This window comes from Berghia stephanieae, chromosome 6 (genome assembly GCF_034508935.2).
Source record: "Berghia stephanieae isolate SIO BIC M18660-M18661 chromosome 6, UCSD_Bste_1.3, whole genome shotgun sequence".
NCBI lineage: Eukaryota > Metazoa > Mollusca > Gastropoda > Nudibranchia > Aeolidiidae > Berghia > Berghia stephanieae.
The window spans coordinates 16,844,640-16,860,632 of NC_088365.1; the positions used below are offsets into that span (position 1 = coordinate 16,844,640).

The following is a 15,993-nucleotide window of genomic DNA, read 5'->3' on the forward strand; positions in this document are numbered from 1 at the left end:
TAAGCTGGAATGTTTGAAGATACTCTACTCTTGTTACCATTCAGGTGGGATTCAACATTGCTCCTCAACCCGACACTCCTTTGGTGGACGTACTACAAATTGGTCTGGAGAAATATCTGGATGAACTAATGGGTATCAGCTCTCAAGCCAGCAAGGAATTTGCTTTAGAAAAGGTAAGGGCAATGTAGTATTTAAAGGCATAAGTCATGAAAATTAGTTTTTAAAAAATATTTTGTGAGTCCGGTAACAATATCAATGAAATTATCAAAGCAGATTTAGACTTTTTGTTCTATGAACAATAACAAATTATTCCAATAAATCACAATAATATTGTCTACTGCTATTTATTCTGCCGTTGTTTTATAAACACGGTATATGCAATGTTAACCAAATAACACATACTGTGATCTTTAATAAAATGGCAGTATTAATGACAAATCTTAATGACTTGCCACCTTCATATCTAGAATTGGTTGCCTATTTAATTTTTGTAAATCCAATGGACTTGTATTAGGCGATTTCTGACTGTATGATTTATATAAGAGCAATAAAATAAAAATAAGCTATACATATTTAGTTATCTACTCATGCTCCCCTTTATAATTTATCTTTAGATATTTTAAACGCAATCTTTACACCAACATTTGTGTTTCTATTATCATTATTATTATTATTATTATTATTATTATTATTATTATTATTATTATTATTATTATTATTATTATTGTTATTAGTATTATTTTTACTATTATTATCAATATTACTATCATTGTTTGCCTTGCTTTATTATTGATTTTACTTACTTGATTTGTTGATGAAAATATTATATTCTTGTATGAGTTATTTTGGCAATTGCCTAAAAATAAACGTTTGTGTTTCTATTCCAGGCTTTGAAGAAAATGCAGGATGACTGGGAAGGAATGCAGTTCCAGTTTGTCCCCTACAAAAACAGTGGCATCTCCATTTTGTCTTCGTTTGAAGATATTCAGGTTTGTGTTTGTGAAGACAGTAATGTTGCTGTTGGCTTGGGGTTCCTTTCAAAGCGTTTTTAGCAGATTACAATCATATTTCTAGATATAAAAGCATTTAATGGTTAATTACAATTAATGGTTCTTTTTGCTTCACATCTTTGAATGTAAAAGATTATACGTTTATTCAATCGACATTTTGTACAGGAAATCTGTAAGACAAAGTTTTGGGTACAATGTTTTTTTTGTTTACAGATCAAACATTACAATCCCCGATCCTGTTTAATTTTTCTTATCTCAGCTCCATTTCAATAATGAACCCACTGAACAAATATCTGTAATGACAATGGCTGAAAATATCCTCCAAAATTCATGAGGTATTGCTATTTTAAGACAAGAGTATAGTCTTTTTAACAAGCAACCAAATAGAATCATCGACACGTTGTCCAGTTCAACAGTTTAGCAGACATTCAAGTAAACGTCTTGAATTTTAATGTTGTTTTGTTACTTTTTTCATCCTCGCCAGCGATGCCTTGTAATACTTCCCATTACCAACAATTAATCAAGTACTTATTTATTTTTAAAAATGATAGCACTATGTTTCAGTTAAAGCAATAACATGCTATAAGATATGAATTTATTTATATTTATAGTGATTTATAGTATGTCTTACTAAAATATATTTATCATTCCTAACATCCGTTGAATCAAACGCCGCCAGAGTTGTATAGTTACGCACAAGATGGATATGTGGTATGAATGAATGAATGAATGAATATATATAGCGCCTAGATCCACACTGTGCTCAGAGGCGCTTTACAAAATGCAAATAAAACAAAACAATAAATTAATAATTTAAGCATAAAATCTATCATATTTGAATGGAATTAATCAATTTGTAATTTAATTACCACGCACTGTGCTACAAAGTGAAAATTTAGGATATCTATAATATGTAGGCCTGATAGAAATGTTAAACATCAAATGATTTTTTAAAGAGATGACTTTTAAGCTTCTTTTTAAAATTTTCAAATGTCGGACATTATTTTTGGGATGAAGGCAGTTGATTATGGAATTTAAATTTTCTAATATCTGTGTTTTCCCCTTAGGTGTTACTGGAGGATCACATAGTAAAGACAATGACTATGAAGGGGTCGCCGTTCATTGGACCTTTTGAAGAAGATGTTAACAAGTGGGACCATCAACTGGTAGGTCATGAGATAACTGGTTAAACAATTGTGCGGCTATGTGGTCTCGTGGTATGACACTCGCTTTCGGATCGGAAGGCCCTGGGTTCGAGCCTCGCGCTCGGCGCATAGTTGAGTCCTTGGATAAGGCTCTTTAATCACTTTCTCTCACCGCACTCAGGTGTAAAATGAGTACCTGACCGTTAACAGCGTTGTCTTTGTCCGAAAAATTGTAATATGGCCTAACAGGCGGCATGTCCCGTCCGATATGTTAAATGTTGCTGTTGACCAGGGACCCCTAGAGCACATTTAGTGGATATTGCGCTATATAAAGCTCAATTTTTTTTTAGAAGAAAGTTGTAGGGTTATTCTCCGAGGTTATTCTGCTTTTGCTCTTTTATTGTTCCTAAATATCTGGGTTGTGTTTTTTTATTTGTAACGGATAGAACATTGTGTGAATTTGTGTTTGTGTGTTACATAACAGACGCCTGCCCATAGCCACAACCTCAGAATTTCGACCACATTTTAAATATAAACTTAGTAAAATGATTTAATGTGATCTTCCCAAGAAAAATAGAGGGAAGGTTTGATGTGAAAAAAAATCTAAATTTATTAAAATGTAAAGTTAAATTAAAACGTTTGGGAGTCCTTCTATCTGCCTTCCTTCTTTTGTAAAGCTTGAAATACCTTGCCTATTTTTCTAAACATTTCTCGAGACAGAGTAATTTATATCGTATTTTCCAATGAATTCCAATTTAGCACCGTATGAAGAGCATCCTGACTTCTTGGCTCCAAGTCCAATCAGCATGGCTCTACCTCGAGCCCATCTTTGGGTCGCAAGATATTCGCAACCAAATTCCAGTGGAGGGAAAGATGTTTGAAGAGGTGGATGAACACTGGTATGTGTTTTATAGTAACATTAATTTGATTAGTACTGTTTCCTTTTCACTCTCTTCTTCCCCTTCCTTTTCCTTTCTCTTCATCCCTCAGTCCTTTTATCCCAACACCACCTCCTTCTTTACATTCTTCATATAAGATTCCTCTTTTTTCATGACACCCATCCTTTTTCTTCCGTAATTTGGTCTTCATTGTCAACATCATCTTTACAATTGACAACACCCCGCCCATTTGTTCAACTTCATATGAAATTTAAATTACAACAAATTCTAAAACTTATCTTTTGTTTCAAATAACTCTATATTATATTAATAAAATATCTTTCAAGAAGATATTGCAACATAACCTGAATGGTGACCAAGAGTAGTCAAAGGCCTAGAGGAGCATTTCTATTGAGCTGTATATAGCGCAATATCCACTAAATATGCTCAAAGCGCTTTACAAGGGGTCCCTGGTCAACAGCAACATTTAATATGTAGGACGGGACATGACGCCTGTTAGGCGATATTACAATTTTTCGGACAAAGACAACGCTGTTAACGGCCAGGTACTCATTTTACACCTGAGTACGGTGAGAGAATATGAGTAAAGAGCCTTTTCCAAGGACTCAATTATGCGCCGAGCACGAGGCTCGAACCCAGGACCTTCGATCCGAAAGCGAGTGTCAAACCACTAGACCACAAAGCCGCATATGAATTCTAAGTCGCAAAGTATTTACTACGTGAACTTGAAATCCACAACTTAGTTGATTACTGCATTTGATATAAATAAATGAACATGATTAAGTAGTTAAGGATCAAATTATTACCGTTTCTTCGTTTGTTTTTTTTCAGGCGTCAGATGATGACAAAATCTGTGGAAAACACAAATGCCTTGGTTGTTGTGTCACAGGAAAATATGTTGGAGAAATTGCAACACTCTGAAGTAAGAAATCTGCCTCTCTTTATCTCTCTCCCTTTCTCTCTCTCTTCCTCCCTCTCTCTCTCTCTCTCTCTATCTCTCTCTTCCCTCCCTTCCTCTCTCTCTTTTTTACTCTCTCTCTATCTATCTATCTCTCTCTCTATCTATCTATCTATCTATCTATCTATCTATCTATCTATCTATCTATCTATCTATATATCTATCTATCTCTCCATCTATCTATGTATCTATCTGCCTACTGACCTATCTATAAAACTACCTCTGCCCTTTGTGCGTATGTCAATATAAGTAAGTTTGTGTGTGTGTGTGTGTTTGTTTGTTTGTGTGTGCTATGTGTATATCTGTTTGCGAATCATATTGGTCAAAGTCTTTAAGATTGTATATTTTTTTTGTATATATAAGATTGTACACATCCGTGTATTGACAGTGATTTCACACTCGTTATTGCCTGAATGGCTGTTTCTAAATATAATTACACAACGTTGCTTGGAATATAAATATAATATTCGTGTCTAATGGATAACTCTTCAACATTTTTTACAGTCCATGTTGGATGATATTCAAAAGGGATTGAATCTCTATCTGGAGAAAAAGAGATTATTTTTCCCACGGTAAGTTGACAGTTATGTTTATGTGTGTTTTCAATAATGTGTTGTATTATGTGTGTGTGTGTGTGTGTGTGTGTGTGTATGTGTGTTCTATAATGTGGAGGATGCAATCTATGAGCAAGAGGAAAAAGGGGAATCATTTATCCAGATAAAGAGAAAGAGAGAGAGAGAGAGAGAGATAGATAGATAGATAGATAGATAGATAGATAGATAGATAGATAGAGAGAGAGAGAGAGAGAGAGAGAGAGAGAGAGAGAGAGAGAGAGAGAGAGAGAGAGAGAGACCAGTTGTCATCAGGTCAATCACGTTATAACCTGCAAACATCGTTTAATTCCGTAGATTTTTCTTCCTGTCCAACGACGAGTTGCTGGAGATTCTGTCGGAGACCAAAGATCCGCTCCGTGTACAGCCTCACTTGAAGAAATGCTTCGAAGGAATCGCTGGGCTGACCTTCACCATGGACAAAGTCATCACTGCTATGGAATCTGCTGAGAAGGAACGTGTGGAATTCCCTAGAACCATCATCCCAGCAAACGCTCAGGGACTTGTGGAGAGATGGTTACAACAGGTGATATTTCATTTTGTTATGAACCATAAATAATGTGTCCATAGTTTTATTTTTATTTTTGTTTAGTCGCGCATCCTATAGATGTGTATGTCCCTTGAATGCATACTTTCGTGTAAAGAATAGACCTCGCATTTTGAAGTATTGTATTCTGTTCACCAGATTTTTGTTCTTCTACAGACTAAGTTAAATTAAATTCTAAGTTTGATCCTAATAAATATGATACTAGTTGATTCTAAGTATAATATTATAGTCCTCAAACTGTGACCTACATATTATGTAACCAATACATGATCGTTCAATTGTGCACACGTTACACGTTTTATGTTATCATTTAATCATAATATTTAGGTCTAAAGACATATTCAAAGGGAAACTATCCACGATATCTCAAAATGGTTAAAAGTGGAGAGAACAAATTTTAGAAAACCACTTTTCATATGTTTTCAATATTCTCAACAAGGTTGAAGAAGTGATGAAACTAAGTCTTCGTGAGGTGATGGGGAAGGCTGTGAACGCGTACCCTAGTACCAAGAGGACAGAGTGGGTCTTACAATGGCCTGGACAGATCGTGCTTGCTGCCAGCCAGATCCATTGGACAGCTGAGGTCACACAGGTGAGTAATAATCAACATTAAGCCCTACACCAACACCACCACCACCATAATCATCACTTGCTAACACCAACAGCAACCACCACCATCTTAGCCTATATTATGATTAGAAGAATCACCAACATGCCCAAAGTGCAACCAAGCACCACAAGATGCAAACCACCTCGTACTAGATTGCCCAGAGACAAAACTGGAAGGGGGAATTGAAACCATCAACAAATTTGATGATGACTTCCGAACCTGGATTGATACCTTGAACATAGAAGTCTAGCCGAACGATACTACTACTACTACTACTACTACTACTACTACTACTACTACTACTACTACTACTACTACTACTACTACTACTACTACTACTACTGCTACTACTACTACTACTACTACTACTACTACTACTACTACTACTACTACTACTACTACCACTACTAGCCTATATTATTTCTCTCTTTACTGCCCTGCACTATATTTGACGTTTGGGTTATCTCGGGCTTTCTATTAAGATGTAACCTTAAACTAATCTCCACGTGTAATTATTGAAAAGAATTATTTTATATTTCCAGTTTACTCGTAATACATTCACTTTACCCCTACTATTTATCCATCGTTATCCATCTTTTTTTTTCAGGCAGTCCGATATGGTGGGCTGAACGCCTACTTGGCCAGAAGCAACAAGCAAGTAGAAGAAATCGTCGCCATGGTGAGAGGCAAGCTGACAAAGATGGCGAGAATTACACTAGGGGCTCTGATTGTTATTGACGTCCATGGTAAGGACTTGGCTTGGAAAATCGTCATTGTCAATAAATGCTCTACAGGTCTTCATTCATGATAGGCCGCGTTTCACTGCGTTGGCAATGACGGCTCTCCATCCACTCTTTCTTGCATATTCTGCAACATGGTAAGGACTTGGGTTGGAAAATCGTCATTTTCAAATGCTCTCAAGGTCTTCATTCATGATAGGCCGCGTTTCACAGCGTTGGCAATGAAGACTTTCCACTCCACTCTTTCTTGCATATTCTGCAATGTCTTTGGTTTTTTCTGTCCCCTGGCATTTTGTCAAACCGCCTCACATATTTTTTTTTGACTGCTGGACATGCGCTCTTTTTCCGTCCAACTTTCCCGTTAAGGAGCACAGTATGTGCTATTTGGTTAACGTTGTATAGATATTATGCGCTTGGCTAAGAAGCTCATAACATTGCCAACCGGAAGTATAACGGACCAACACACAAAACTGTGTGTATCCATGAACGTTTATAGTCGGGTTAATACAGTTCAGTGAGCATTACTCATAAACGCGGATGGCAAAAAACAATAACAAAGATCTGAGTGACGTCATCTTCGAACGGCAGCGTTATCAAGTTTTCCATCCTTTTTCAGGTCTAATATTCTAATTATCATCCGTTTTCCTCTTCTAATTCGTATAAACCGACTGACTATGACTTAACATGACTGATTTTGTTGCATATTCCCCCCTCCCCCAAAAGGAAAAGTTATAAGTACCTTCCTGAACAGCTGTGGTCATTCAAAGCAATTGATTGAGCCCATGGAGCGGGAGTTTATCCCTGTTTCTATGGCGTGAGTGGAGAAATATGGGTGTTTTATTTCGCTAGTCTTGTCCACACCGTACTTTCTTAGGGCAATTAATTAATTAATTCTTTGTTTGTTTTTAAATCTGAATTCAATGTAGTCCTTTTTCATTAGAGTATCATTTCGTAACTAATGATATGTACCGTAGGCGCTGAAATGACCAAAGAGTAACATTAATGTCATTAAACATTGGAAACCAAACCAAACCAATATAAGCGTTCTTATTTACCAATAGCTTAAAATATTCATTCACAACCTTCAATTGAGACCCGTTGCCTCTATTGGTTTAATATGTCGGGATGATACAGTGCGAGAAAAATATATTAAATGAAAATAATTAGAACAATCAAATTTGATAATTTCCCGTGTTAAGAAATTACACTAAGTCTTCCCAAATAAAGCGTTGAATTTCAATTTACACCAAATTCCATTGTTTTAACTTTACATTCAATTTTCAGAGATATGACCCGCATAATATCAGATTCCTTTTTATGACTAACTTTACCATCTTTTGTCAATAAATTGATTTTCAGCACGTGACGTCATCTCCAATTTGAGTAAAGTGGGCACATCCAGCCCCCACGACTTTTCGTGGATTTCCCAGCTACGCTATTACTATGAAGATTCTGCCTGCAATGTACGAATGATTACAACGGTGGTGGCCTATGCTTATGAATATCTCGGAAATTCAGGCAGGCTGGTAATTACACCACTCACAGACAGATGTTACAGGTAGGCAAAACTTAGAGCTTTTGGACTTTGTTTTGAAATTCATCATAATTGCTTTGGATATTCTTAGAACTATGATGCAAATAATAAAAAATGGATTACAACAATAAATGTACCAAGAATCTCATTTGATTAATATTTTGAAAAACGATTTAAGACACCATTGATCAGTTATAAAATTTAGACTTCTCTCGGTACCATTACATGAGCAAGGGGGAGGGGATTGTCTGGGATAGAGGACCCAACTGATGGAAGAGCAATCTAAAAAAGAATGGGTTTTGGTTCCGGTTAGAGCCAAGACTTGATTTTGATCCCTTTGTCTATACGCAGCTGTGAATGCGTAGCTGGGCCTTTTAGTACAGGCAAAAGTACTTCCCGATAGACACGTATCCTTTTTCAAAGGGTAGCAAGAAATAGAGGATGCCCGCTTAACGATACAGTAACCTGGTTAACCTTCCTACCGCTTCACGTGCTTCATGACTTGAATTGACAATTATTGCTTATTCCGACACTGCTTCCTTGATTGTTTCATGACCAAATATTCATCTTTGCATCCACTCAGGACGCTAATGGGAGCGTTATTGTTGAATCTTGGTGGAGCACCTGAAGGTCCAGCTGGAACTGGGAAAACAGAGACATCCAAAGACTTAGCCAAGGCTGTAGCCAAACAGGTGAGACAAAAATCTAAAAATATGTGTAAATTAGCCAGAACCAGACAAAAGAAAAGAAAAGAAACAACAAAAGAAACCTTCCACTCTCAAGTCTCTCTTCATTGATCCGTGATTCGTCCTGTAACACTATCAACTGGCATTGAGCCTAGCCAGTAACACTGATCTCAAATACCCTGGTGTTGTGTTCTTAGAGCATTTTACATACTTAAATGAGTACTTGGATATATGCATTGGGGGATCCTCTTGAAGAAAAACGCGATAAGACTAAACAAAGTATGTACTGTGAAGAAATTGGATGCTCTTAACGAATGTGCATATTTATTTTTTATCAAAGTTATTTGGACATGTAGCATTATACTAAAACCTATTGCAATAAACATCTTACAACGTGTATGGTACGAGTATCTGGCACCTCTTTGAGAAACATTCCCTTCCCACGTTTTTTATTGTTTTACTGTATACTGATAATAGTGTAAAACAATGCATTTTGTGTCAGTTTAATGTTGAATAGCTTGATAAAAGTTCTATATTTTTAGCTGAATATTTATTTGATAATCTGTCTTATATAAATACATAACTGCATCGCTATTGTAATTCTGTTCTTTCTTTCCCCAGTGCGTGGTTTTCAATTGCTCAGATGGTCTTGACTACAAAGCAATGGGAAAATTCTTCAAAGGTTTAGCCCAATCTGGAGCCTGGGCGTGTTTTGATGAATTCAACAGAATTGAACTCGAGGTACATTTGTCTCTTTATTACAAAAGTCTTATTTTTCTAATGAGTTCTCAAGAAATAAAAACGTAAATAAATAGTGAGTTGCAAAGCTCTTTGAGCACGTTTAGTGGTTATTGCGTCACATAAATGCTCAAATGAAAATAATGTGAATGGCTATGTGAACGAGTATTAAAATAATATTTATGAATAAATTTCGAAAAAGTATGGAATTCATAAAATGTTACAATGTATGTGGAAAACACCGAATTCCTGACAGAAAACAGCGTAGCCTTAATATTGCTTCTACCAGTCTATGATCACACATGATCTGTTATTGTATTTCAGGTGCTGTCTGTAATTGCACAGCAGGTCCAAACTATACAGAGAGCCATCATAGACAAAGCGGTGACTTTTGTGTTTGAAGGAACAGAAATCTCACTGGACCCAACATGTACTATGTTCATTACCATGAACCCTGGGTACGCCGGAAGAGCTGAACTACCCGACAATCTCAAGGTATCGTAGAAGCCAAGTCACCAAATTTATAGAATTGATATTTAAGCCGACATCTGCAAGGTCTAAAGGATAATAATTTGGTATCCTCTCTAGGATTACAAGAACTTCTGAAGAGTTCTTTTCGTTTGTAATTTAACAGATCTAATTTACTAATTGGTAGGCAAGGAAGTTTAAAGAAAATTGAGCTAAAACGTAACAAAGACTTTTTAAATGATTGGGTGTACTTAAGATATTTTTTCATATTTAGTCAAAAATTAATCATACCTGATATTGGAAATAAGCACATTTTATTCTGGAGTCGTTTAGAGTAATTGGACAAGCGGACTTGCATTTTATCTGATTTTCTCTAAGGTTAAACCTCATTGTAGAATTTGATTGTTACTTTCTTGTGTTAGAAGCTAAGTATTTTAGGATCAGATTTAAAATTCACCGGCTCAATCACTGTTCACGTGAACAAAGAAGTAAAAAAAACATTGAAACAACTTCGGACCAGAAACCATGATCTTTGCTTGTGATAAATTTTCTCTATACCTGAGATTTTAGATCCTGATATTTTTAGGAAGGGATCTTGAGAGTTTCCCCGAGTGATCACTAATTAAAATTAGAAATCACAATTTTAGTGTTATAATGGCCAAGTTACTGTCAGTTTGTTTAATTTTTACTTTTGTTTTTAAGGCTGGCAATTTTCGCCACTGTTTTGTAAGGGAGTAAAAGGTTCTAAACACAAGGAAATGCGATATAATATGTAAGCTTTTGACCATTTAACCATTTTTTTATTCATTATTAAATTTTTTTAAAAACCTACTTTAATATATAAAAAAATCTAATTTTTCTTTGACACTTGCAAAGTAATTCCAATTTATAATTTAGATATGCCATTGTCTTGTTCTTAGTAAAGAATTTTTACGTGAAAACATTTTGAATTTTTAGGTTCTGTTCCGGACAGTAGCTATGATGGTTCCTGACTACGCCATGATAGCTGAAATCTCCCTCTATTCCAATGGATTTGTAGACTCCAGAAGTTTGGCAATCAAGATTTTTGCCGTCTACAGACTGTGCTCTGAGCAGGTAATTGTAATACACGAAAAAAGGATATTTCTTTTTAAAATACCGTCAAGAAAAATTTAAAAAATCCCCCCCCCCCACGTTGCTGAAATGTGTTTATTTACAAATATTTTTAAATAACATCTCATCTCAGATGGACAAATGAAGCTTACTGTACAACAAGATAACTTTTTGGCCATTCTTATTCTCAGCACAAGTACTAAGTCAACTTCCAATTTAAAAAGGAAGCCCATTGCTACAAACTGTAGAGCAGATTCATTATCATAAAATTTACTTAGATTTAATCTCAATGAAAGCGCTCTTAACAATTTTAGATTGCTTACAGTTTATAAATGTTATTTTTAAAAATTATAATCCGGAAATGCATTTAAAATAGTGGTTTCTCTTTTTAAAATGGACTTAAGAGGTAATTTAACATCATGTTTCCTAACCATTTTCTCAGCTGAAATTTTGTAATATCAGCGACTACAGCTGAATATTTCAAAGTAAAAAAAATAACAAACAATTATTTACATGCTTAATTTACAAGACTATTCTTATAACAAGTTTCTTGTCCTTTTGTTGTTGTTGTTGTTGTTGTTGTATAGTTGTCATCCCAGCACCACTACGATTACGGTATGAGGGCCGTCAAGTCTGTCCTGACAGCAGCAGGAAATCTCAAACTGAAATACCCAGAAGTAGCCGAAGATGTTCTCGTTCTGAGATCCATCAACGATGTCAACTTGCCAAAGGTAAAACTTTACAACCACACACACTCTACTGTTCCTAAAATATTTTTTTTCGGATTTGAAATGGAGTGTGATAGTTGTTAATCAATCAAAAGTATTTTGCTCCAGTTAAATCAACTAATAAAAGGAAATTTAATAATCTATTTCTATAGTTTTGTCTGTATCTTGTGGATCAAAAACGATATAAACGCTATACAAAGAGACATTATTGTACACTTACTAAATATATATAACATCTACATACGATATTCACAATCCTTTTTGGACGACTTGGCTGTTAAACAGAACTTAACACATTAAAAGGTCAACATCTCCAAATATTTTAGTAAAGTTGATCTAGATTTTAAGATAGAGAACTGAACAAGTGTGTATGAAAGGTGCCAGACAAAGCAAAAAAAAAAAAAAAATACAAGAAATAAAACCGTCCCAAAAATTAGTCAATCTCGACTGATCGATCCTCAGACCTAATTACTCAGTCGAGGTCGACTGATTTATTGGGATGTTTTTTTTTCTTGTATTTTTCTTTCTTGCTTTGTCTGACACCTTTCATACACACTTGTTCAGTTCGTTATCTTACACCGGTGCCTGCTCCTTAATTTCTTAATTTGATCTATTTAAACTCTCTATGAAAGAGGAGAAAATCATGTACTTTACACTCCCTCGTTTTATATATCTGTTCCTTGTGCTTTTATATCGTTCAGCATTTTTTAGATTATATCTTTTCTAATCCTATACCAATCCTATACTTCGTATTACTTATTTGTTAGAAACGTTTAAAGTTTGTGTTGCACTGAGAAAGAGTTTTTACAACTTTTTTTTTTTGCTGGAACATTTTTCTATTTATAGTTCTTGTCAGATGACATTGAGTTGTTCAAGGGCATAACCTCTGACCTTTTCCCCGGAGTTACATTGCCAAACCCTGACTATGCCAGCATAGAGGAAGCGCTTATTGAAAAGATGAGCCAGACCAATCTACAACCAGTGCCCTGGCATATCACCAAGATTATACAGGTCAGATTTAACTACCTTTTTATCATCTATTTAATATTAAAACAATTATGAAGAATATCCGACGTGCTCTTATTTGTTGAGAATATCCAAAAATGCAAGATAATTTCATAAGTTATACGTTTGCTTAAAAATCATAAACTAAAACAATAGAATATGTAACCAATTGCTATCCACTTCGTGCCAAGTGGTACATAAACATCCATCTCCTCTATGTTAAAAGCTGCATTCCTGCCTTACCCTGTGTCATTCATCCCACACCATTTCCCATCTTCTCTACAGCACGTCACCATGTGGGTTTTATCCTGCTCCTTTTCTCTACCATAGAGGGTCTGATGTCTTGCTGTCACACAATCAATGCCCCGTTATTTTCACAAGACGTGTCTTGTGTACATCCATCTTTTTATAACTTCTCTGCTTATAGTCAAGACCCACATTTCTAATGCTCAGTTTAGTAATTTATACATTTCTACATCTTGATTTTTTTCCTTTTTTTCTTCTGTTTTTTGTTTGTTTTTGTTTTATAGCTATAATTGAAAGGCTAAACACCAATGTTCTTGTTCTCAATTATATCATGGGAGCACGACTTGTATTAAGTCACGTAAATGCAATGGAATAGATCCAACAATGATAGTCTTTATGTCTTAGTGAATGATTTAAGCACAGACTGATGAAACAACTTAAGAAAATTTCATTTATAAACGTTTAACCTATATTTTTGACTGCTTCAAGTGACTATGGTTTTCAACGAAATCTCTTTATTCTCTCGGATGCTATCAGTAAATATCGATTTAAATCATAATTGATTCACATTTCTACAGATTTATGAAATGATTCTGGTCCGTCACGGTCTGATGATTGTAGGAGACCCAATCGGAGGGAAGACCATGGCTTTCAAAACTTTGGCAGCGGCGCTTGGAATGTTACACGAAAAAGGACTCATGGAAGAGGAAAAGGTCAGCTTCTATTATTATTCTATAACATTGGCTTTCATTAATTGACACAACAAAAGCATAGAGGGCATCTGTTATCTTGACTGTTTGGTGGGATCCTAACGTACCACGTGGCCTTTATCTCAATGTCAATCGATGCTAGATTTGTTTTCGTCTCTTTCAAATATTCCTTTTCTTACTGACTTTCTCTCTTTCTCTCTCTCTCTCTCTCTCTCTCTCTCTCTCTCTCTCTCTCTCTCTCCCATATAAACAACAACGCGATAGAAAGTTAGTGCTCTTAGTGCAAGGGAAGTAACCGTGGATGGTAAATGCGTGACGTCATTATAGCATAAATTTAACATAATAGATTGACAAACGAGTCTTCTTCTTATTCTAAAGTGTAATTTTGCAAATTGTTTATTTTATTATAATGTGATTCATTTATTGACTGTTACAGGTGATATACAGTATAATCAACCCAAAGGCCATCACAATGGGTCAACTATATGGACGATTTGATCCTGTCTCTCACGAATGGACCGATGGTCAGTTTTACTTACACACATCTACCGTTTTTTCTTTGCAATCTTAAAATAATGCTACTGTATTGTTACATGATTTATTCAAATTTGATGAAAATTACTGTGCAAAAATTTCATAAATTACTGTTGTAAACTGCAAACTGACACCCTCATACACATGCAAACTCTGAAACACACACACACACACACACACACACAGAAAGAAAGAAAGAAAGAAAGAGAGAGAGAGAGAGAGAGAGAGAGAGAGAGAGAGAGAGAGAGAGATTAATGGATAGGATCAATGGATAATGGATCACCGTAATTGCTCATCATGTAGATGGCATTCAAAGTAAAATCTAATCTTATAGACAAATATAATTTCAAAATCGTGCTGTGATAAAACTTGTAGTTGTTAATATCTTAGAGTTATCATTCTTTACTGAGGCCCGCAACTGTCTTTCATCACCTTGATATTTGGACGATAGTATTAACTCTCTCTTCACACCCAACCAAACAAAAATATTGTGTCGTAACAAATGTGACGATTTTGCTGTAGGTGTTAAGGAGAGGGTTAAACTTGATTGTTTTGTCTTGATCATCCTGACAAAATCCTAGATTAAAGGTGTGGATCACATTGATTTAATTTCCAATAGATAGATCGAAGTTGACGTCACTCAGGTCTTTGTTAGTGTTTTTTGCCATCCACTTTTATGAGTAATTCTCATTATTATCCGGACTATAAGAGTTCATAGTTACACAGAGTTTTGTGTGTTGGTTATAATTCCGGATGGCAATGTTGTGAACTTCTTAGCCAAGCGTATACTATCTATAGATAGTTCGAAGATGACATCACTCATGTCTTTGTTATTGTTTTTTTGCCATCCGCGTTTATGAGTAATGCTCACTGAACTGTATTAACCTTACTATAAACGTTCATGTATGCACACAGTCTTGACTTGTGTGTTTGTCCCTTATACTTCCCGATGGCAATGTTATGAGCTTCTTAGCGAAGAGCATACTATCTATAATATATCTTTTATATTCCTAGGTGTGTTGGCCAATACGTTCCGAGAGCACGCCTCGAATCCATCATTGACCAGGAAGTGGATTATATTCGACGGCCCAGTGGATGCCGTGTGGATTGAAAACATGAACACAGTGCTCGATGACAACAAAAAGGTGGGACAAATTCATGTACAGTGCGGATATAATGTGGTCTAGTGGTATGACACTCGCTTTCGGATCGGAAGGTCCTGGAGTAGAGCCTCGCTCGGGGCATAGTTGATCCCTTAAAAAAGGCGCTTTACTCACATTCTTTCACCGTACTCAGGTGTAAAATGAATACCTGGTCGTTTACAGCGTTGTCTCTGTCCGAAAAAATTGTAACATCTCCTTACAGGCGTTATGTCCCTTCCTACATGTCAAATGTTGCTGTGGCCATGAACCCCTTGTAAAGCGCTTTGAGCACGTTTAGTGGATATTGCACAATATAAAAGCTCAATTTATTATTATTTTTTTATAATTTTAATTGTTAAAACTTTTTTTTCCACTCGTTTTTTTAATTTGACCAATGCAGCCGTGGGTATTGATCTCTCCGCCCACTCTCCAAGGCGGAGGAAAACCTGTCATTTAGATTTGGAGCGACATGTACCTACATAAATGCAGGTCTGACCATGTATCTACATAAATGCAGGTCTGACCATGTGTCTACATAAATGCAGGTCTGACCATGTATCTACATAAATGCAGGTCTGACCATGTATCTA

At 35.7% G+C, this 15,993-nt stretch overlaps 1 protein-coding gene across 1 annotated transcript in view; it reads left to right on the forward strand.

The window, feature by feature from the left end:
* The window catches only part of LOC144974579 (dynein axonemal heavy chain 3-like), a 216,277-nt gene that overhangs the window by 78,164 nt on the left and 122,120 nt on the right, over nucleotides 1-15,993 (forward strand). The window contains 19 exon segments of the mRNA XM_078917583.1: nucleotides 45-173; nucleotides 888-989; nucleotides 2,078-2,176; nucleotides 2,915-3,054; nucleotides 3,886-3,976; nucleotides 4,517-4,584; nucleotides 4,921-5,149; nucleotides 5,610-5,762; nucleotides 6,388-6,526; nucleotides 7,880-8,078; nucleotides 8,638-8,746; nucleotides 9,362-9,481; nucleotides 9,803-9,973; nucleotides 10,904-11,041; nucleotides 11,626-11,769; nucleotides 12,613-12,777; nucleotides 13,596-13,730; nucleotides 14,164-14,251; nucleotides 15,276-15,406. Coding sequence (XP_078773709.1) covers nucleotides 45-173; nucleotides 888-989; nucleotides 2,078-2,176; nucleotides 2,915-3,054; nucleotides 3,886-3,976; nucleotides 4,517-4,584; nucleotides 4,921-5,149; nucleotides 5,610-5,762; nucleotides 6,388-6,526; nucleotides 7,880-8,078; nucleotides 8,638-8,746; nucleotides 9,362-9,481; nucleotides 9,803-9,973; nucleotides 10,904-11,041; nucleotides 11,626-11,769; nucleotides 12,613-12,777; nucleotides 13,596-13,730; nucleotides 14,164-14,251; nucleotides 15,276-15,406 — 2,550 coding nt within the window.